General features: G+C 41.6%; 1 protein-coding gene across 2 annotated transcripts in view; it reads left to right on the plus strand.

Moving 5' to 3' along the window:
* Positions 1-2,245: 2,245 nt before the first annotated feature.
* Positions 2,246-23,229, plus strand: part of LMTK3 (lemur tyrosine kinase 3) — a 196,600-nt gene continuing 175,616 nt past the window's right edge. The window contains exons 1-2 of one of the 2 annotated variants that reach the window (XM_073602761.1): positions 2,246-2,696; positions 2,956-3,086. In XM_073602761.1, coding sequence (XP_073458862.1) covers positions 2,999-3,086 — 88 coding nt within the window. In that variant the 5' untranslated portion in view covers positions 2,246-2,696; positions 2,956-2,998. The remainder of the gene's footprint in view (positions 2,697-2,955; positions 3,087-23,229) is intronic. The other variant, XM_073602760.1, reaches the window with a different exon arrangement.

Here is a 23,229-nt window from a genome sequence, read left to right on the forward strand (position 1 = left end):
AACGCACAGAACTATATGGCGTTAAACTTGCAGTAACACAATGAAATATATGGCGTTAAACTTGCAGTAATGCACAGAACTATATGGCGTTAAACTTGCAGTAGTGCACAGAACTATATGGCATTAAACTTGCAGTAAAGCAATGACAAAACACAGTGTTAAACTTGCAGTAACACACAGAACTATATGGCGTTAAACTTGCAGTAACGCACAGAAAACAAACTGTGCTAAGTGGTCACTACACTCACACTGACTGTACTATCCCTACATTGACACTAATGTAAATATGAATGGTGGTCGCACTACACTCACAATGACTGAACTCTCCCTACATTCACACTAATGTAAAGATGAATGGTCACACTACACTCACACACACTGAAATATCCCTAGATGCACACTAAACTGATATTCTACTGACAATAGAATCAGCATAGCACACTATAGCACACTAACTGTCTAATAGCACTGAACAGAGCCCTGATCTATCTCTCTCCACGCCGCTATCACACTACAAATGGCCGCTATAGAAAGAATACTTTTATAGTGTGGGGTGGGATTAAGAGCAATGAGCCATTATTGGATACAGTCATCATGACAGCGTCCAATCATGGCTCTGACAGTGTTCTGTGTCCTGATTGGGAGAAGCTTTCATTGCTTCAGCCAATCAGGGCTTTCAATGCACTGTGCGGCGGTGCAGTGCATTGTGGTCGTTCGGCGGGCCAAACAAATGGTCGAACAACCTTTTAATTATTATAGAAGGATTCTCTTCTTGTTTCATGTTAACTGATGGTGCCTCTTTATAAAACAAAATGTTACATATCCAAGACATTATCAACAGAGATTCACGTACTTACTCTAGTTACTTATTACTGGTATTTACATAGCACTTACAATTTATGCAGTGCTTTATATATTGTACATTCACAGCAGTCCCTACCCTCAGGAGCTTACAGTCTAAGGTCACCCTCTCACACTAGAGCCAATTTAGACATGAGACAGTTAACCTCCCAGCATGTTTTTGGAGTGTGAGAAGACACTGTATTACCTGGAGGAAACCCACTCAAATACAGGGCGTGCATACAAACTCCAAGCAGACAGAGTTATTACCAGGACTCGAACCTGTGACCCCAGCGCTGCAAGGCAGAAGTCATAACCACAGATTTTAAATGCATTTAATTATTTTAATAAATACATCACTGTGTTCATTGCTGTTTTTCTTATACTTGAACTTTTATAGTTCAACTTTAAATGTTGCTTTTTTTTCAGGATAGGAAAGCCATAATATTAAAGTGGTTTTCTTTTATATATTCCAGGTTTTTTAAATTTAGCTTTTATAAGTAATATAATAGTTCCAGAAAAGTGTTTTTAAAGACAAACTATAATTAGAAAAAATAAATTATCAAATAATAATGTGGAGCCCCAGACATAGCTAGGATTATGTACAAGAGACAGTAGGGTGTCCCCTTTAGTTTATTATTCTTTTTATTTTATTTTATTTTTTTTTTTAAGTTAATTAGTATACTGATTTATTTTCAATCTGAAAATTTACAATTTTTGTATAAATTAAGTTCTTTTTTTTTTTTTTTTTTAAGTTCATTTGTATAACGATTTATTTTCAATCAAAATATTTGCAATTTTTGTATAAATTGGTTTCCTTTTTTCATTCTTTTATGTGATATGTTAAACAGAGTAAATTAAAGGGGAAAAAGGCAAGAACTGATTAAAAATAAAAACAAAATTCAGCCAGATTGTGTCCAGGTTTGCCATCTGAAGCTGATGGCTATCCTAAAGTATGTGTCCTAGTTTCCTTGTAGTAAATACAGATTGAGGACAGAAAATCCCAGTATTGCTGTTGCATATGTTATAACTGTTATTGTGTTAAGGCTGGTAGCGTTTGCCCAGCAGATATATAAAGGTGGCCAATAAATTGACCGGCATACACTTGATACGCCTTGTAGACATCCTAGTTTCCAATGTCACTTCTTAGGATGTGGGAATCACATGAAGGTCCTGATGAGTCATACATATCTTTTCCGTCCCTCTAAACTGTTTTAGCCATCACCAGAATGGAGGTTATGTCATCTCTGCCTTTCCACCAAATTAGCTTGTGCCATTCTCCTGCAGTTTCCCCCGTTAGTGCTGCTGCTGCTGCTGAGGCTGCTACCACGAAGGTCTCCATGACGACACTTCTCTCCCTCCTCTTTACAGCATCTCCTTTACTAGGGATCCTAAATGACATCGCTGGCAGCCAATGTACATGTCTAGATCTAAAGACATGGAGGTGGGACAAAAGGAGGGTCTCCTATCCATCACATAGAAGGGGGCCCTTGCAACATACAGAGCAGAAAAATATCAATCTCAGCATCATTATATTTTTTTAATACATCATTTGAATCATGAAATTCTTTTTGTAATCATCCGCACATACATGCAGAGATTTGCCTCCTCTGTGTATCTATTGCTGTGAGCATTTTTCTAGACAACATAGCAGGCAGAAATAATACTACTACATAAAATCATTCCTACTCACGTTACCTCTGCCTGCTTCCCCAGAAAGGATTTTTTTTCCTGTGATCCATCTGTGTATGTATGTTTTCCTTCTATCCTTCTGACAAGCAAGATTTTTTTTTTTTTCTTGATATGAGACCTGGAGACCTGCAGTCTGCAATGCCATCATATCAATGGGGAAACAGGTAAGGCATGGGCAAGTGATTGGCCCTTTTTTAACCTCCATCTCTATTGATGATTTTAAGCATGCACAATAGGGACACTGACATCATTAATACACACAGATGCTGCATCCCTCAGCTGTGCCCATTCGTTTGCTGGGGTTTTTAAACACGCATACTTTGTGCTCTTACGTTATGATGGTTAAAGCATTGCATGCAATCTGCATTCATGATGTTCACTGAATTCTGTTTGTGTTTTTTTTTTTTTCATGTTGTGCTGTAGCAGAGTCTGATCTCTCCAAGAACCAGGAATCTGTCCCCCTAAGATGCTGAGACTGGACCCCCTGTTAATCCTGGTGGTTTCCATGTCGTATTTCAATCCCGAAAAGGCCTTGGCAGCCCCGGCAGAAAGCGGTGAGCTACCCAACCCCCCCCCCTTTTCCTTTTGTCCTCTGTCTTATTGCTATCCATTTTATTCCATACAGGCTGCATGTGCTGCTATTTCACCTGGACTATTATGCCGATGAGAAGCATTGGCAGACCATTCTTTGATTTTGTCAACCGTTCTACTATGCCGTAGCGCCTTTCACCCATTTTGCACAGTGTGTCTCAGTTATCTCATCGGTCGCTGTATATTTATCCTTGCCTCAACCATTTTTAACCCTTAACACCCTTGGTTTATTAACCATAGCCTTTTCGGAAGATTATTGCAGATAGCATACAATTTCTAGCAGGTCGTAATAAAATCTTAATGGCTTGTGACAGTAGACCTTTAACCCTTTAGGCAGAAGGGTTTTATTAACCAAGATAGGCGTTTTAATGACAGGCTTTCCAGATTGTAAATCCTTTTTTTTTCTGGGATTAGAAATCTTAATGATGTATTGAGACACATGCAGGCTTATTTTATAAGGTATGGCTAAAAATGATGGTGATGAAAAAAGTAGAGTAATTCCTAGTAACCAGGCGGTTTATTGATCAGAGCAGTCAGACATGGTTTCTTATTCTATGCTGTGGTCTACTGGTCTTTATTTCTCGTCTTATTAAATAATCTTCAATTTGTTACGGCTCTCTGGTTGTGAAAGGGTTAACTGATGCAGTCTCATAAATGAGATGAAGAGACAATGAAACAAAGCTTGTTTTCGCTGCTAAATTTGTTACAGTAAAACGTGTTTCAGCATTTGTACTTCTCCCTGCTCAGTCCCCGTGGACGTGTCAGGTTTTTCCCTCAAAGGCTCCCTAGGGTAAACATGGGTGTGATTATGCTTTGTATACACAGAATATGAGATTGCGCTGTAGGAGAATGGACAACATTGGCAGGACTGGACTGCTTGAAACCCTCTCTACGTATCCTAGCATGCTCTGCCAGTTACTGCTGGGAATTGTAGTTCCTTAGCACTATGGCCTTGGAAAGGTTGAGTGTGTTAAGTGCTGTAATTTATGGCATGAATCAGGATTAATCTTGCAGTATTCCTTAGTAAAGTAATTTTGGATTGGTCACTGTGCTTTGTACCTAATCATTACTCTGCACTAGAGACCTGCAAAAGTCTCCTGCCATAAACCTGAACCCTAATAACAACTCAAGTATATTTCCAAACCAACCAAATTAGCTAAGTTGTTGCCAAAAAAATCTACCTGAAGGCCACCTTCACCATTGCCAGATGTTGAGAGACAGTCATGTTACAAAAGAATGCTGCATGGAACAAGAGACTGCCACAGTACAGCGAGATGCTTGTTGCAAGAGACTGTCATGCTATAGTTCCCCTTCATGCTCTGCATGTTAAGTAATTAGAAACCAAGACACTATCCTCAATGGCTAACAGCAGTGTGTTGTACCACAATCCAACCTGCAGCCTGATTTATCTAATGCAGTGGTTCTCAGTGTTATAGACCAGGGCCTAGTAAATTCTTGCAAAACCTTCCATGCCCTAATATTAAAAAAAATAAAAAAAGAAGAAGTTAGGGGACTCTGTAGCAGACTTGGTGGCCCTGTAGAGCATGAGGTTTCAGGAGGGAGCAACTTTGGGGTATGTGGTCTCTTCAGGAGGTTGGGGGCTTTGTAGGGGCACTGTAAGAGATTGGAGGGTCCTGCAGGGAGGACACTGTTGGAGATTGGGGGCACTAAAGGAAACTGGAGGCTCTGCTGCAGGCTAGGAGACACTATAGAACACTGAAGTGGCATTGTGGGAGGTTGGGGGGCACTGCGGGAGCTGAGGGTTTTCTGGGGGGCTATGGCACTGTGCGAGGTTTAGAGGCACTGCAGGCCACTATTGGAGATTGGGGGCACCATGGCAGGCTAGGGGATCTGCAGTTGGCTGGCGGTCTGGAAGGAGAGAAGTCACGGCCTGTCAGCAGCCAATAACCCGGTGGGTAAGAGCCACTTATCTAAAAACATTTTATGTAACTTACAGGTATCCAACCTGCTGCAGGAGTGACTTTGTGCTCCTTTATTGAATAAGCCTGCTAGAGCCTACTCTACTGAAATGGTGCAAACATGTGCAGCAGTCCACAGCAACCAATCAAGAAGCAGCTCTCATTTTTCTAACTATACTTAAATGCCAATAGTGATTTCTACTTGGCTTCCCAATATTAAAGTACATAAACAATCTTTGCAATATAAGACTTCAGGTTAATGATTAAACTCTTGGTCTAATGACTAATCTGAAATAATCGAACTGATCTAAAAATTGATATGTCTGAGCTTCTATATTTTGAACATCTACACTGGACTATTTTTTTGCTCATATTTGGCATAGGGATTCTGTACAGTTGCATGCAACACACCCACAATGCAGCACACCACAAACCATAAGCCATGAATTATATTGCACTGCTTTGAGTTGTTAAAAAAAAGTTATGCCTGTTTTTCTCGCTGTCGTCAAACCAATCAAAGCATTTTGATATGTAGCATCCCTCCTGCATGAGGGTAGAGGAGTAGACTCGCCTACAGAAGGGAGAAGGCTAGCATTTACCCCAGGGGGGATCCATGGCAGAGCATCACTTGACAATAAAGAGCACCAGTCTTTTCAAAGTTTTATTGCTCCAGTTTCACAGGGAGAGAGGGGTAGGGTTAGGTTTCCAATAGCAACGAGGGCTTCTGGACTCCATGAGACTAAGGAAACGCCAGGACCCTCGAAGGGCAGACATCGATCTCCCTCTAGCAGGACATCCTTCAGGCTCTACCACCTTGAAAGCCATACCCTCCTCGACCAGGCAGGGCAACTTGAATAGTTCTGTGATAGGCCCTATAGGACTTGGGCCTACACAGTACAAACAAACATCTTCCCCAAGCTTCAGCCTGTGGGAATGAGAGCACACCAGACCACTCCCCAAGCTTTTATAACCTTTGCCATCGTGTACCATTGGCATGAACCTTCTATTGGAAGCCATCAATAGTGCAAGATTTGCTACCAGTCCATAACTATTGCCCTGAGTGCCACTGACATCCAGTGGTGGCAATGGGGTACTGCAGCAATCTCAAACATGGGGAAGAAACCAAATGATAAAAACTACAAATTGTCCTGAACAAACCACTATTCAGGAAAGGTAAATTTACTAGAAACCCTTAAATCAAAACATGGCTACAGATATTTACATAACTCCTCCCAGAGTCAGCTCACTGCTTGCACTGCTTGGGATCTTGAGATTAATACTAAGGCAGGGTGCTGAGGCATGGTTTCCGGAAGCTTTGTAAAGTGCCCTACCCACCAGCTAGATTAGCACAGAGACCCAATGATGACATCACTGGCTCTAAAATAAGGTATGTAAAGAAAACAGAAAGAGGTTTTATTATACAAATAATTAGCATGTTGCTGAGGAAAAGAAGGAACCAGGGAAGGCAAATTATAGGCAGGTTAAATGTCAGCAATAATGGAATTATTATTAATAGAACTATGTAGGTTTCTTTTGAAGACCTACATTTGAAAATGATTGATGCCTGGCTGTTTGACTTATATTGTCTGAGTCACTGACCCAGAACAAGCATAGAGCAAGTGGAGTCAGGGTGAAGTTAGAACATTTGATCTAAAAAAATGTTTTATTCAGTGTCAGTAATTCAAAGTATTGATGTCATTGGACTGATATAACAGCCTGGCAGCTCAGAGGAAAGTTCATCAGTGACGGCCCTTATATTTCTGTCAGGTACAGGTTTTCTTTATAATCCTATGGGATTTACCACTGGAAATAGGCCATTATTGTTAAATGTTTGCTGAAACTATATTTGAATGGTTCATTGAGGCTTAGAATAGTATTTTTTATTCTTTAATTAGTGTAGCTCATGGCTGCCTGATTTTGTGTACAGGTTACAAAGGGTTTGGAAGTTCTTAGGAGATTTAGGGTTGGCTATAGCCCTCTGAAATGATCTCTGCTTTCATGTAGTGATGGGGTGGGACTGAGAGCTATATACACGGTAGCATAGCTATCAGTAGGATCACCCATTCTAATGCCGCGTAAACACAGTTGGATTTTCCGACGGGAAATGTTTGATGGGATTCGAAATCCCGACTGCGTGTAAGCTCCATCGGACATTTTCCGTGGGAATTTCCGACAAACAAAATTTGAGATTTGTTGTCTTAAAATGTGAGATCCAGAACACGTTGTCGTAAATTCCGATCGTGTGTATGCAGTTCCGATGCACAAAGTTCCACGCATGCTCGGAATCAAGCAGAAGAGCCGCACTGGCTATTGAACTTGTATGTCACCACGTTCTTGGCGATCGGAATTTCCGACAAGATTTTTGTGGCCGTGTGTCTGCAAGACAAGTTTGAGCCAACATCCGTCGGAAAAAAAACATGGATTTTGTTGTTGCAACGTGCGATCGTGTGTACGCAGCATTAGATTGTCTCTAAACCTGACCCAGACAAAAATATGTACCCTGGTACATTTTAGGGGTTGGGCATTGGGCTAAGAACCCCATCCCAAAAAATAAAAATGGCTGCAAATCCTAAGACCCTTAATGAGTTGAAGTGTACAGCTTTATTCAGGTAAGTATGATTGGTTGGTCCATAAGGAGACCTGTACGCATGAATGAGACATCCTACATGTTCTTGTATTTTTTTGACTCAGGTCCCTTTATTCTTTCAGTTATTCTGAGTAAAGTGATTTTTCCACATTCTGAAGAAACAGGGAATGATACCTAAAATAACTAAGATAAAAAAGCCTTGTCTATATTCCCATCGCACACATTCCTTGATTAAAGGCTGCTCTGTAGTGGGTGCTGCAGCGATCACCAGCTGGACACTGGATATATCACAAATAAATACACGTTCGACAGCACACCATGGATCTTGACTAGTCAAGATCCAGTCAAGATTCATGGTGTGCTGGCGAACATGTGTATTTATCTAAGATAAAAAAGTGTCCCCTACAACGAAGATAGTTAATAAGTACCTGTCTAACCATCTCTCTGCCGCTGTATTGAGTGGAACCCGCCACCTAAAGAATCTGACACTTCCAGCCATTGGCTACCACTGCTGTCAATAAAATTCTGTGATGAGGAAGCGGTCGAGCTGTGCTGTCTGTGTATATAGACACAGGCATTGTGGCTTAGGATCGAGAATAAACAAGTGCCCCCATTAAAATTGGCTTTTTCATGGGGGCACTCGCTGGAAAGGAGGAGCCAGGAGCTCCGGTGGGGAACCCAAAAAGAAAAGGATTGCAGCTGCTCTATTCAAAACCATTGCACAGAGCAGGTAAGTATGACATGTTTATTGTTTTAGTATAAAAAAAAATAACGCTTGACAACCACTTTGATGAACAGTTTTTCATCATGCGGTCCAAAAGCTACAAAGTGGGTCTCTCTGGAGCTGTCAAGGCTGCATGATAATAAACTATCTACAAAAGGCTCCCTATGTCAGTCTCAGTACTTAGTGTCAGCAGGAGGCATGACATAGCAGTTTGGTGAGGGAGCTACAGATAGTAAGATCCAATACTTCTAGACACCTATTCCCTTGTCTTTTACAATAACCGTACAGCGAACAACTTTAAACCAAGTTTACTGTATACACAATTTGTGTAATTATATCTACCCTTAACTACCTCTTCTCAAAAAAAAAAAAAAAAAAAAAAATCGCAAATGCCCCTTGTTAAGTTAGTTGCCCTTCTCTGCACTCTTTCTGGTTCTGCAATAGCTTTTTTGTAAACTTGTGCCCAATCCTAAACTGCAGATCTCATATTAGATTTTACTAAACCTTTGTATGGGGGTAATATTATGTCTCACTTTCTTAAGTCTATACCTTGCTTACTATGTAAGATGCAGATTGGCATTGCATGCTGTTATTAAATCCTAATACTAAATGTGGTTAGTAATTTTTTTCCTAAGCTAAAACACAGGTTTAGGCCCCATGCACACTGGCCATTTGCCCAGCTCTTCTGAACACCTTTCAGTTAAAGCGTAACTCAGTGGGGAAAAAAATAGCAAATAAAAGGAAAGATTATATAGCGCATACAATTGCGATACAAGTCATATCGTAATTGAATGTTAATAAAAATTACCTTTTAAATATACAGCCGCTGTCATTTTCTATAAATGCAATGCAATATGGCTACCTGGAGTTGTTCTGTACACAGAGTGACCACTCCCCAGAATTATCATTTCCTGCTATTGTGATTGGCTCACCAATTTTCCCAGAAATCTGCCTAAGATACAAGTCAGATTTCATGCATCCCCTGCAACAAAAAATTTTGGTGAGATATTTCCAATAGGAAAACATCTAAAGGGATGCAGGCCAAGCAGCTTTCCTCATTAGTGCTCTGCAGCTGACTGATAATTATGAAACCACTCCCATTAGACCCACTAAGCACAGAGGCACAGACAAACACACTTGGATTTCTTCAGAATAACAAAAGGTAGGAATCTGCAACAAAGTTTGTTATAATCCTTGCAATGTACATAGATCACCCAGGAGGAAATGTTTTTTTCATAACAAAAGTGGAGTTACGCTTTAAGCGCATTTAGACACGTTTACATGTGCTTAGGCATGTCAGGCGGTTTTTCTTACAATATTTCCTGCTCCTGAATGTGCTGGCAGTGGGTTTTTATTTATTCTGCCTCTAAACAGCCCTGCCCCTAAACGCCTGTAAGCGCCTATGTGTGCATTGACACATAGGGTAAAATTAGGGTTGCCACCTTTTCCTTTTCAAACCCGAACACTTTAGCGGCGCACAGCAATTTTTTTTTATAGTATAAAGTATACATATATTTTGCAATTAAATAACATTTCTAATCATATGAAGTTAATCACAAGAGTCCCCCTTTACATCAGAGTCCACAGAGTTACCCTTTTACATCTGAACTTGCAGAGTTCCCTTACACTGTAAGGCGGGACTCTGCAGACTCTGATGTAAGGAAGAACTCTGGGGACTCTAACATAAGGGATGCTCTGGGAACCCTGAGTACTCTGATGAAGAGAGGACTCTGATGTAAAGGGGGAACTGTGATATTAGGGGTGCTCTGAGTACCCTGATTTACCTTAGTGTACTCGCTCAGAGGCAGGAGAGAGAAGGGGGGAGATTTCAGTCACAGACCGGGATGGATGTGAGCTCACTCACCCCTTGGCAGTCAGCACCTTTCAACCAGATGTATCTGAGGCTGCTGGACTTCAAATTTCCGCCCCCCACTTTCCTTTTCTGAGGCACAGTGCCGGGGGTTGGAGTGTGGGCAGACACAGAGGGGTAGGGGCGGAAGGAAGAGGAGCAGATCGAGCCCTCTCTACTCTCCCATCTGTATGTGGGGGGATTGTTAGTGCCAGCTTTGGGCAGTGTGAAAGAGAGTGTAACAGACACTCTCAGCCTAGACAGCTGGAGCCAGCAACCCTGCTGGGAGGCCATAGTCCAGTCTGAATAATGTGTCCGGGTTTCAGGCAGTTGGAAACCCAGACACATGATTCCAAACCCAAACTTTCCGGGTAAATCCTGGACAGGTGGCAAGCCTAGGTAAAATTGTGGGGCATTTAAAGGTTGGGAAAAAATGCAAGAAGCAGCAGCTTTTAAATTACCCAGTGTGCATGAGGCCTAATACTTACCTGCTTTGTGTAATGGTATTACAAAGAGCAGCCCCTTGCTGACGCTCTCAGCTCCTCCTCTTCTGTGTGCGCCTCCATAGCAAGCTTGCACGGCCCCGTCCCCAGCTCCCTTCTCACAGGATTTAACTGGCAGGCAGGAGCCAATGCTGCTGACCTGTAAGAAGAGGAGCAGCGCAGTTGCAGATGGACACATCACTCGATAGGGACAGGGTTTTGGTAAATGTTAGGGAGGGGGAAGATAGGAACAAGCAGCATGATATTTTTTTTACATGAAGGGAATGCATTAAGGTAAAAAATGCCTTGACTTTCTAACCACTTGAACTTTCAATTTAAAACAGCTAAATACATTTCATGTGTAGGGATAGAGGGATTTCGCGCATAAAATCTATCATATAAATAAAATAAAATAAAATTCACATCTAACATTGATGATATGTGAGTGTGAAATATGGCAAGTCTTAAATAAAGTGCATCAATAAAGTAATTGTGCCGAAAATTCATATATCACAATAAATAATCATATTAGAAAAATCAAAAAGCAAATCAAATAAATGTGCAAAAATGCAAAACATGTGCAGCAAATGTGCAAAACTGCAAACAACGTAGTGTAGGATACTTCCAATAAATGGATATATCAGAAAAAAAGTTCATAGAAATGACCATATAAAGTCCATAAACAGTGGTGGTCACAGAAAAAATGAATATTGGTAATAGTGATAGTGATAATCTTCATAAAACGACTGGCGGCTCAACCAGGCTCTCTAAACTCTCACCTCAAAGATGAAAACAACAGGCATCAATATATATCTTTTCTCTGTTGTAATAAAAGCAGCGTTCCCCTCTGCTTCCTGTCAGGCACCTCAGGGATGGAAACAACTGGCAACAATGTATATCTTTCTCTGTTGTAATACAAGCAGCGTTCCCCTCTGTTTACTGTCAGGCACCTATAAAAATAAACTGGGAGTTTTTCCACCTAGGCTGTAACAGCCCGGTGGGAGGAGGGGGAGGAGAGAGGAGGCCTCTGATGGTGTAGTATTTCAAATAATCAATTTATTGGGTATAAAAACAAGTGGTCTCTTACATAAAAACAGATAAAATTCACATGAAAAGGAAGGAGCGGCGTCCGAGGCGCCTCCTTACGTGACTTCCGGTATAGTCAACTCAACTTCAACTTAACGTCCCCAGTTGAAGTCACGAGCGGTGACGTAACGCGTAGGGTATGGCAGAGAGTTGACTATACCGGAAGTCACGTAAGGAGGCGCCTCGGACGCCGCTCCTTCCTTTTCATGTGAATTTTATCTGAATTTTATCTGTTTTTATGTAAGAGACCACTTGTTTTTATACCCAATAAATTGATTATTTGAAATACTACACCATCAGAGGCCTCCTCTCTCCTCCCCCTCCTCCCACCGGGCTGTTACAGCCTAGGTGGAAAAACTCCCAGTTTATTTTTATAGGTGCCTGACAGTAAATAGAGGGGAACGCTGCTTGTATTACAACAGAGAAAGATATACATTGTTGCCAGTTGTTTCCATCCCTGAGGTGCCTGACAGGAAGCAGAGGGGAACGCTGCTTTTATTACAACAGAGAAAAGATATATATTGATGCCTGTTGTTTTCATCTTTGAGGTGAGAGTTTAGAGAGCCTGGTTGAGCCGCCAGTCGTTTTATGAAGATTATCACTATCACTATTACCAATATTCATTTTTTCTGTGACCACCACTGTTTATGGACTTTATATGGTCATTTCTATGAACTTTTTTTCTGATATATCCATTTATTGGAAGTATCCTACACTACGTTGTTTGCAGTTTTGCACATTTGCTGCACATGTTTTGCATTTTTGCACATTTATTTGATTTGCTTTTTGATTTTTCTAATATGATTATTTATTGTGATATATGAATTTTCGGCACAATTACTTTATTGATGCACTTTATTTAAGACTTGCCATCTTTCACACTCACATATCATCAATGTTAGATGTGAATTTTATTTTATTTTATTTATATGATAGATTTTATGCGCGAAATCCCTCTATCCCTATCTATTTCTCGAGTGCCATGTGTACACTTGCCGATTTCGCTGCAATCATTTTAGATATCATCATATAAATTATCCACTTTTTAGTTTTTATTTATTCACTTTGTGATTGTCACTATATTCACTTTTGTTTCACTTTAGCGCGAAGGATCCTAGTATTTACATTTCATGTGTACCTCCGCCAGCATGCTGTAGAGAAGGACTCTTGCACCCTCTGTGCAGCCCTGACACATCCCCTAGGGAGTCAGAGCTAGATCTTTCCAAACAGCAGGATGTGCGAGCATTGCTGAATACACAGCTCTACCTCAGACTTAGCAGGACGTGTGTTGGACCCCTGAAGAGAGACTGCTGCTTCCACAGAGAACTTGAGGCTGCAGTGTGTTCCAATTGGTTTTTAATGTAGAACTAAATGCAAAACTTTTGTTTTCATTTTGGATAGAGCCAGGGAGGGTTATAACCCCAGTCACATTTTTTATGGCTATCTTCATCCCATTGCAGAGATTTACCTTTACTTCCTGTCTCATAGCCAAAAAGGAAGCGAAAGGAAATCCCTGCAAATTAAGGGAATTCCTTGGGGACCCCCAGGTCCCCAGAACTAGTGTACTCATTGGAAGATGTCCCCTCTATTACTTTTCTGGGGACAACCCAAAATTTGGGATTTTACTTTTACTTTCACTTTCAATAGTAAACAGAACAAATAGAGAGGACACAAACAGCAATAAAAACTGGCAAGAGTTCTAATGCCTCTCCACACTATTCAAAGCTAAACGCTTAAAGATCTTTCAAGACACCCAAATGCCATCATGTACTAACCCAGGTTTCTCCACTTGTACTGTATGGTGCATGCTTTTTTTTTTATTTACAATTGCCATGTAGGTGCCCAATTAAACTATGCATCCAGCGTAGGTTAGAGACATCTTATATGGACAATGTTCCACCACATGGCTTTGTGTCATCTGCAAATACAATAGTATTTTTATTTTCAAACTCTATATTGCTTACATCACCAATAAGCATAGATAGAGTGGGGCTTTGACATTGTGTGAGCATCCCTGAATACATATACATACCTCCCAATGTAGCCGCAAACTGCTCAATTTTCTTGGAATACCAGGGATAATGCTGGAACAACAGATTTCTTCAGGAATACAAACCGTTTATTTTGATAGCAAAAGACCAAGTGACCCTTTAGGGGCGTTTACAACATATATATACCAGCTTTTGTATCACAATTACATATTTAGAACTCTTTACATATTTGTTTCTGGGCAACTTAAACTAAACTAGTTTTGTTTTGCACATAGCATTTTGCGTTTTACTAAATATATTGCTAGCTTCCGCTATCCAAAAGGTCCCCACTAAGTTTCACAATTACTGTGAGCAGCTAACTTCCTCTTACCTGTCTGGCAAACAGCTATTCATGGCATTTACAGGAAAAGAAGGAAGGAGGGTTTGATGTAGGTGTTATTTGAAGTTCTCTACTCCTTGCAAGTTAAAAAAAGATTTAATATGAAACAACCATTTTGTCATTGCTCCCAACTGTCCCTGATTTCGAGGGACTGTCCCTGATTTGGAACAAAGTCCCTCTGTCCCTCATTCCTCCTCATTTGTCCCTCATTTTGGTCTCATCTATATAGATGTTTTTAAAATGCACTTTTTGATCTATCAAAAAGTGTTTTTCAGCACTAAATCTGATTTCTAAATTACTGCATTTGCAAATTCCAAAAGCCAATATAAAGGAATATTAGTGGTAAAAAAGCACTTGTGGGTTTAATTAACCTTTTGTTTTTGGTTAATTCTCCTTTAAGGGTATGTGACAGGGGGCGTGTCCTATGCCTACATACGTTTGCTAGTAGGTATCCCTCATACCCATCTCAAAATGTTGGGAGGTATGATTTTGTTAGTCTCAATCTTATTCAAGATCAGCCATATTACTTAAACTGGGCTGCTATCACACCAACTTTTTGAGATAGGCATGAGGGACACCTATTAGCAAAAGCATGTAGGCATAAGACACACACCCCTGCCACGACCCCTTAACCACTTCCCGCCCGCCCTATAGCGGATTGACGTCCGGGAAGTGGTTCTGTTATCCTGACTGGACGTCATATGACGTCCAGCAGGATAACATGCCACAGCGCGCCCCTGGGGGCGCGCACCGCGGCGATCGGTGGAGCGGTGTGTCCGGCGGAGGCTCTTTACCACGTGATCAGCCGCGTCCAATCACGGCTGATCACGCTGTCAATAGGAAGAGCCGTTGATCGGCTCTTCCTCACTCGCGTCTGACAGACGCAAGTAGAGGAGAGCCGATCGGCGGCTCTCCTGGCAGGGGGGGTCTGCGCTGATTGTTTATCAGCGCAGCCCCCCCTCAGATCACCCCACTGGACTACCAGGGATGCCACTAGGACCACCAGGGAAGGGGCAACGTGGATGGCCAGGTATGTACCCCATGGCCATCCACATGTGCCCAATCTGTGCCAATCAGTGCCCACAAATGGGCACTGATTGGCACTATTATGTCAATGATATGCCCAGATCTGCCCAGCAATGCTTTATCAGTGCCACCTGTCATTGCCCATCTGTGCCACCTGTCATTGCCCATCTGTGCCACCTGTCATTGCCCATCGGTGCCACCTGTCAGTGCCCATCTGTGCCCATCAGTGCCCACCTATCAGTGCCCATCAGTGCCACACATAAGTACCCATCAGTGCCACCCATATATACCAATCAATGCCACCTACGAGTGCCCATCAGTGCCGCCTATGTGTGCCCATCGGTGCCACCTATGAGTGCCCATCAGTGCCGCATACCAGTGCCACCTATCAGTGCCCATCAGTGCCACCTATCAATGCCCATCAGTGACGCCTATCAGTGCCCATCATCAGTGCCCGTTAGTGCCACCTCATTGGTGCCACCTCATCGGTGCCCATCAGTGCCGCCGTATCAGTGCCCATCAGTGCAGCCATATCAGTGCCCATTATTGAAGGAGAAAGCGTACTTATTTACAAAAAAATTTAACAGAAGCAAAGAAAAACTTGTTTTTTTTCGAAATTTTCGGTCTTTTTTTATTTGTTGCGCAAAAAATAAAAACCGCAGAGGTGATCAAATACCACCAAAAGAAAGCTCTATTTGTGGGAACAAAATGATAAAAAATTTGTTTGGGTACAGAGTAGCATGACCGCGCAATTGTCATTCAAATTGCAACAGCGCTGAAAGGTGAAAATTGGGCTGGGCGGGAAGGTGTCTAAGTGCCTGGTATTGAAGTGGTTAAAGGAGATTTTTTTTTTTTAAGTGATTGGTAAAACCCACAAGTGCTTTTTTTTTTTTTTTTTTTTTTACCACTATTATTCCTTTATATTGGCTTTTGACATTTACAAATGCAGCAATTTAGAAATTGAATTAAAGTTTTTGCTCTGGGAAACACTTTTTGAAAGATAAAAAGTGCATTTTATATACAACAATATAGACCAGACCAAAATGAGGGACAAATGAGGAGGAAAGAGGGACTTTGTTCCAAATCAGGGACAGTCCCTCGAAATCAGGGACAGTTGGGAGCTATGCACAAAGTACAGGTTAGGACCTGCTGGGTTTGGAGGATCATATCTGAATTTCAGTGTGGTATAGACTACCTACTGTATGCTCCCATATCTGTGCATGATCTATGTGCACTTTCTATGTAAGGTTGTATGTTTATCATAAGGTTGTTTTAAAACAATTTTTCAATATGCTACCATTATTTATATTCCTCATTGTGAGATGTTAGGGGCAGTCATTGAGCATGGCTTAAAGGGTAATTCCACTTTTGTGAGAAACAAAATAGCAAATAAAAAAAAATATATAGCATAAACAATTGTGACACAAGTCATATTGTAATTGAATGTTATTAAAAAATACCTTTCCTTTTTAATATGCAGCTCTGCCATTTTCCTCATTAGAGCCCTGCAGGTGCAGCAGCTGATTGATAATTATGAAACCACTCCCATTAGATTCACCGCGATTCACGCTCCCACTGTGATCGGAAACTTTGGCCGCCCACGATTGTTTGGGGGGAATTACATAGGCAGACCGCCGTTCTGTCAACAAGGCAGACCGTCTTTATGTCACAGAGGAAGAGAGAGATCTGTGATTCCTACTAATCAGGAACACCGATCTCTCTCTCTTGTCTACTGTCAGTATTCCCCCACACAGCTATGCTGACCATAAACTATACGAAAAATCGGCCGAACCTATTTTTGAAAAAATGAACATTCGGCCGTGAGCATAAACGATAGTGCCATCATGTAATGACCGATAAATCATTCAGTGGACAAAAATGAATGCATTTTTTGTTTATTTTTTTACATATACCTAGTGCAGACAGTTCGGATGGGAAACACATTAACCTTTCAATTTATCGTTCGGCAGAAAATTTCCAAACTCAAAAACGTCCCAGCGATTATCGATTTTGTGTCCATTAACTGGCCAAAAAACGAACAAACTGTCTAAATGTACGAATTTCGGCTGATCTTTCGTATAGTGTATGGCCAGCATTAGAAAGCACTCCCAGGGAACACATGTGACCCTTTGATTGCCCCTGATGTGAACCCCTTCCCTGCCAGTGTCATTTATACAGTATCAGTGCATTTTTTTTAGCATTGATCACTAAGGATAAGCCCGATGTTTGCCGAATAGCGAACAATTTGGGGTGTTCTCGGCAAATTTGAAAGCTGCGGAACACCCTGAAGGGTCTGGTATGGATTTTGAGGGGGACCCCCACACCATTTTTTTTTAAATCTTGGTTCGGGGTTCCCCTTAATATTCATACCAGACCCAAAAGGCCTGGTAATGGACTGTGGGGGGAATCCCATGCCGTTTTTTTCAATGACTTTTATGTGTATTGCCAGGACCAACAATTCATTCTACCCGCAAGTACTTTTAAATAACTTTTTATCCTTTAGAAATGTAATTTTGTGCAGGGACTGTTGTAAACACGGGAAACATGCACCACTTTATAGGCATACTATAGACATCCCCCAGGTACGAAGGAATATTTCACTATTATTGTTTCACTTCAAGCATTATAAAAATCACTGCTCCTGAAAAAACGGCTGTTTTTAAAACTTTTTTTTGCATTGATACATGTCCCCTGGGGCAGGACCCAGGTCCCCAAACACTTTTTATGACAATAACTTGCATATGAGCCTTTAAAATTAGCAGTTTTGATTATTCATGTTTGTGTCACATAGACTTTATTGGTGTTCGCACGTTCGAATGAATTTTTTTTGCCTGTTTGCATGTTCTGCTGCGAACCGAACCGGGGGGTGTTTGGCTCATCCCTACTGATCACTGTATTGGTGTCACTGGTCCCAAAAAGTGTCACTTAGTATCCGATTTGTCCGCCACAATGTCGCAGTCCCACTAAAATCGCCGCCATTACTAGTAAAAAAAATTTAAAAAGTCCCTAAATCTATCCCATAGTTTGCAGACGCGATAACATTTGCGCAAACCAATCAATATACGTTAATTGGGATTTTTTTTTACCAAAAATAGTAGCAGAATACAAATTGGCCTAAATTGATGAAGAAATTTGATTTTTTTACTTTTTTACATATTTTTATTGGATATGTTTTATAGCAGAAGGTAAAAAATATTGCTTTTTTTAAAAAAAAAAATGTTGCTCTTTTTTTGTTTATAGTGCAAAAAATAAAAAGCGCAGAGGTGATCAAATACCACCAAAAGAAAGCTCTATTTGTGGGGAAAAAAGTGAAATCAATTTTGTTTGGGTACAATGTCGCATGACCGTGCATTAATCCAGTGCCGTATCGCAAAAAATGTCCTGGTCGTTAAGTTTGTAAATCCTTCCGTGGCTGAAGTGAGTAAAGGCTAAGTTCACCTTTGTTCACTTTTTTCAAACTTTCAGTTCCCCTATGTACCAATATAGCATTAATGTACTTATTTTGCAAAAATAAAACAGCTTTCCATTAATTCTACACCGGCTTGCCTCGCTTTCTTCATAGCTGTTTAAACACACTGCTGCATTACTTCTGCCTTACTTCCTGGTCAGACTGGTCATGACACAGGAAGGAGTTGACCAGCTGAGGGTAGATGATGCAGGGTGTGTGCTAATGAGATCAGCTGGTCAACTCCTTCCTGTGTCATGACCTATAGCCTGACCAGAAAGTAAGGCAGAAGTAATCGAGCAGTGTGTTTAAACAGCTATGAAGAGAGTGAGGTAAGTTGGTGTAGAATTAGTGGAAAGCTGTTTTATTTTTGCAAAATAACTACATTAATGCTATACTAGTACATAGGGGAGCTGGAATTTAGAAAAAAAAAATAAGGTGAACTTAGTCTTTAAGCTAAAAGACACCCCACTATTTGTCCTCCTCTCCCCCCCTTACCTCCTTAAACACTTACGTGACGCCTCTCATGATCCAGAGCTGTCCCACTGTCAGCCCTGTTCTTCTCACCTCCTGGATTTACAGGCTACACTGGGAGCAGAGGGAGCCCATAGGCTGCTGCTGCTGTCAGTCAAATCCTGTGAGGAGGGAGTGGGAGCAGTGGCTGAACTGCGTTCTGTGTATCTATCCAGCTCAGGAGCGCACCCACAGGGGTCCCTCCATAGCACATGGCTTGCTATGGGGGAAACTCAGAAGAGAGGAGAAAGAGGTAAGGGACCGCTCTGTGAAATACTGTTGCACAAAGCAGCTAAGCATATAATGTTTTTTATTTTAATAACAATAATAATAAAACCTTGACTTCAATACCACTTGAAGCCCACATTGTTTGAAGTGGAGATATATTTTTAGTGTCTCCGTGTGTATTGATGTTGTGCACACTGTGAATCCCTCATAGCATCTACAGTCTCACATTTTCATGTAATGCTATTATAGCACACAGCAAGGCTGGGTAAAGGTGGGTGGCGGAAAGGGCACATGCCCCAGGTACAGTGTGGATATGTAGAGGGGAGGTGTACTGGGAGCTTCAGCCCTTCTGTTCTCCTGCACCACACAGGCAAAAATGACTAACAGAAGGAGCAAGGGCTTGCTTTCTCCTCCCTCGAATAGATGCCTGCTTTGGACAGAAGAAGAGGTTGGGTGCCTGCTAAACATACACCTCCATCTCAGTGTAGCACCACTGGAGAAGAAGTAGAAACTGCCTTCATTTCCAGTGGGCGCCAGCTGAGAATTAGGTCTGAACTGTGAGTACACAGTGGGTGGGAGAACAACTCAGCCCTAGACCTCCCCTCTCCTCCTCAGAACCCCCCAAGAGCCCCATTGCCTTCTCCCTCTTTTAGAACCCTTCAGCTGCTCTTCCTCACTCAGAGCTCCCCTAGATCCCTTTAGTTCCATTCACCGCACAGACCCACCCTACAGAATCACACTGACAATGAAGCCAAAGCAATCCTGCTCTGCTGTCAATCAAATCCTGTGACATGGAAGCGGGGAGTGGGACCGAGTCCAGCACCAGTGCCCCATGGAAAGCAGCTTTCCGTGGGGGTACCTGATGAAGAGGAGGGGCCTGGAGCGCTGGCGGGGTCCCCAGAAGAAGAGGATCTAGGCTGCTTTATGCAAAACAATTGTACAGAGCAGGTAAGTATAGGCATGTTTGATATTTTTATTTTAAAAAATCAAAAGTTTACAAAAACACTTTCAGTCTGCTGCTGTGTACCACAATTATTAATACTATTTTAGTGAATACCACAAACATTAGGCACAAACTGCTTGTGTGACTCTATTAGTTACATTTCCTGCACCAAGGGAGGGAGGTTGGAGCAGTTTGCCATCTTCATCCTGGACACTGGAAATTCTTTGTCCCAGAACTAGCACACAGGGTTTGTATTGCTCTGTTGCTTTTAGAGTGTTGTTTTGATAGATTCTACTAGCACTACATTATGCACTCTACTGTATACATATACAGTATCTCACAAAAGTGAGTACACCCCTCACGTTTGTAAATATTTTATTTTATCTTTTCATGTGACAACGCTGACGAAATGACACTTTGTGACAATGTAAAGTAGTGAGTGTACAGCTTGTATAACAGTATAAATTTGCTGTTCCCTCAAAATAATTCAACACACAGCCATTAATGTCTAAACCACTGGCAAGAAAAGTGAGTAGTCCAACCCTAAGTGGAAATGTCCAAATTGGGCCCAAAGTGTCAAAATTTTGTGTGGCCACCATTACTTTCCAGCACTGCCTTAACCCTCTTGGGCATGGAGTTCACCAGAGCTTCACAGGTTGCCACTGGAGTCCTCTTCCACTCCTCCATGATGACATCACAGAGCTGGTGGATGTTAGAGACCTTGCGCTCCTCCACCTTCCATTTGAGGATGCCCCACAGATGCTCAATAGGGTTTAGGTCTGGAGACATGCTTGGCCAATCCATCACCTTTACCCTCAGCTTCTTTAGAAAGGCAGTGGTCGTCTTGGAGATGTGTTTGGGATCGTTATCATGTTGGAATACTGCCCTGCGGCCCAGTCTCCGAAGGGAGGGGATCATGCTCTGCTTCAGTATGTCACAGTACATGTTGGCATTCATGGTTCCCTCAATGAACTGTAGCTTCCCAGTGCCGGCCGCACTCATGCAGCCCCAGAAAAAAAAAAGCAAAAAAAACCCAAAAAAGCCTAAAGCCTCGTACACACAATCGGATTTTCCGCAGACAAAACCTCTGACTTTTGTCCGAAGGGGGTTGGCCAGGAACTTGTCTTGCATACAAACGGCAAGGAATTATCGGCCAACAAACACAAACTTCTTACTACATGTTTTTTCAGTTCTTTAGCACCACCCTTTTGGCTCCTTCTTCTAATTTCTGTTAGTAGAAGTTTGGTGAGTGTTGATTCGCACTTTTCATTTCGCACTTTTCAGTTCGTTACTGAATGGCTGTTTGTCAACCAGCCATGTTGCGGAATCGGAGGAGATAACGTGTTATTTATTATTTCCCTTGGAGTTATTACTTTGACCCAAGTCCAGTCCAGGAACAGGGGGAGGAGGATTTCTTGGACAAAAAATTGGTTGCTTTATTAATCGTGATCAATTATGTCATATGCCTTTGCTGCGGGAGCTCCAGGAGAATAACCCAGATGATTTTCGGAATTATCTCCGGATGACGGACCCCTGCTTTCACCAACTCTTGGCATTGTTGCCCCCTATATTAAAAAGAAGGACACATGCATAGGGCTTTTATTTTATTTTTTGGTTGAATAATGATTTGATATATTCTCTAAATTTTTGGATGCATAGAATGCACTTTTTGGTTAGGTTCTATTGGCAGATAGCATGTCTAATTTTATTTGTTTTCTTTTTTTAATGCACAATAAAAAAAATATGGAGAATAATACTTGGCTATGTGTTTTACTTCAAATGACAGTTTTGGAGTAGGCAGTTACATTTAAAAAAATACAATGTAAAATTAACCAAGGGACACCAACAAAATTGTATCCTTGATCTTAAAAACCACAGGATAATGGTGTTGTGGTAACTTGTACCAAAAAAAAAAAAAAATAACAAGCATAATAATATTATTCCTGATATTGCTAGAAAAAAAAAAGCCTTTGAAAATTTGTTTGCAATAACTCCTTCGGTATCATCAGCAGGGCTTTTTTTCTCAGAAAATAGGTGTGCAGGATCTCCACAACGACCCTTCAACCCCCCCCCCCCCATATACACCCTCCAAACATCGAATGGTATGGTCAAATTTCACTTACAGTGGAAGGGTCTGTCTTAAAGGTGCATCAAATAGCAGGGGACACCAACATAGTTGTATCTTTGATCTTAAAAACTACAGGATAATGGTGTTGTGGTAACTTGCACCAACAAAAAAAAAATAACAAGCATAATATTATTCTTGATATCACTAGAAAGAAAAAAAGCCTTTGAAAATTTGTTTGCAATAACTCCTTCAGTATCACCAGTAATGCCGCGTACACAAGAGCGGACTTTATGGCAGACTTTGCCCCGCGGACTGGATTTCGTCAGACAATTCGATCGTGTGTGGGCTCCAGCGGACTTTGTTTTCTCAAAAGTTGGATGGACTTAGATTTGAAACATGTTTTAAATTAATCCGTCGAAATCGAGTCCGGTCGAAAAGTCCGCTCGTCTGTATGCTAGTTCGACGGACAAAAAGCCACGCTAGGGCAGCTATTGGCTACTGGCTATGAACTTCCTTGTTTTAGTCTGGTCGTACGTCATCACGTACGAATTCGACAGACTTTAGTGGACTGTATGTAGGCAAGTCCGTTCATTCAGAAAGTCCGTCGTAAAGTACGTAGAAAAGTCCGCCGGGCAAAGTCTGCCGTAAAGTCCGACCATGTGTACGCAGCATAAGGCTTCTTTTTTTCAGAAAATAGGTACAGGAACTCCACAACGACCCTCCAACCCCCCCCCCCCCCCAATACACACCCTCCAAACATCAAATGGTATGGTCAAATTTCACTTACGGTGGAAGGGTCTGTCTTAAAGGTGCATTAAATACCAGGAGTGCATTACATGCAGAGTGTCGAGTTGGGGGGGGTGTTA

Source organism: Aquarana catesbeiana, linkage group LG10 (assembly GCF_042186555.1).
Source record: "Aquarana catesbeiana isolate 2022-GZ linkage group LG10, ASM4218655v1, whole genome shotgun sequence".
NCBI classification, from domain to species: domain Eukaryota; kingdom Metazoa; phylum Chordata; class Amphibia; order Anura; family Ranidae; genus Aquarana; species Aquarana catesbeiana.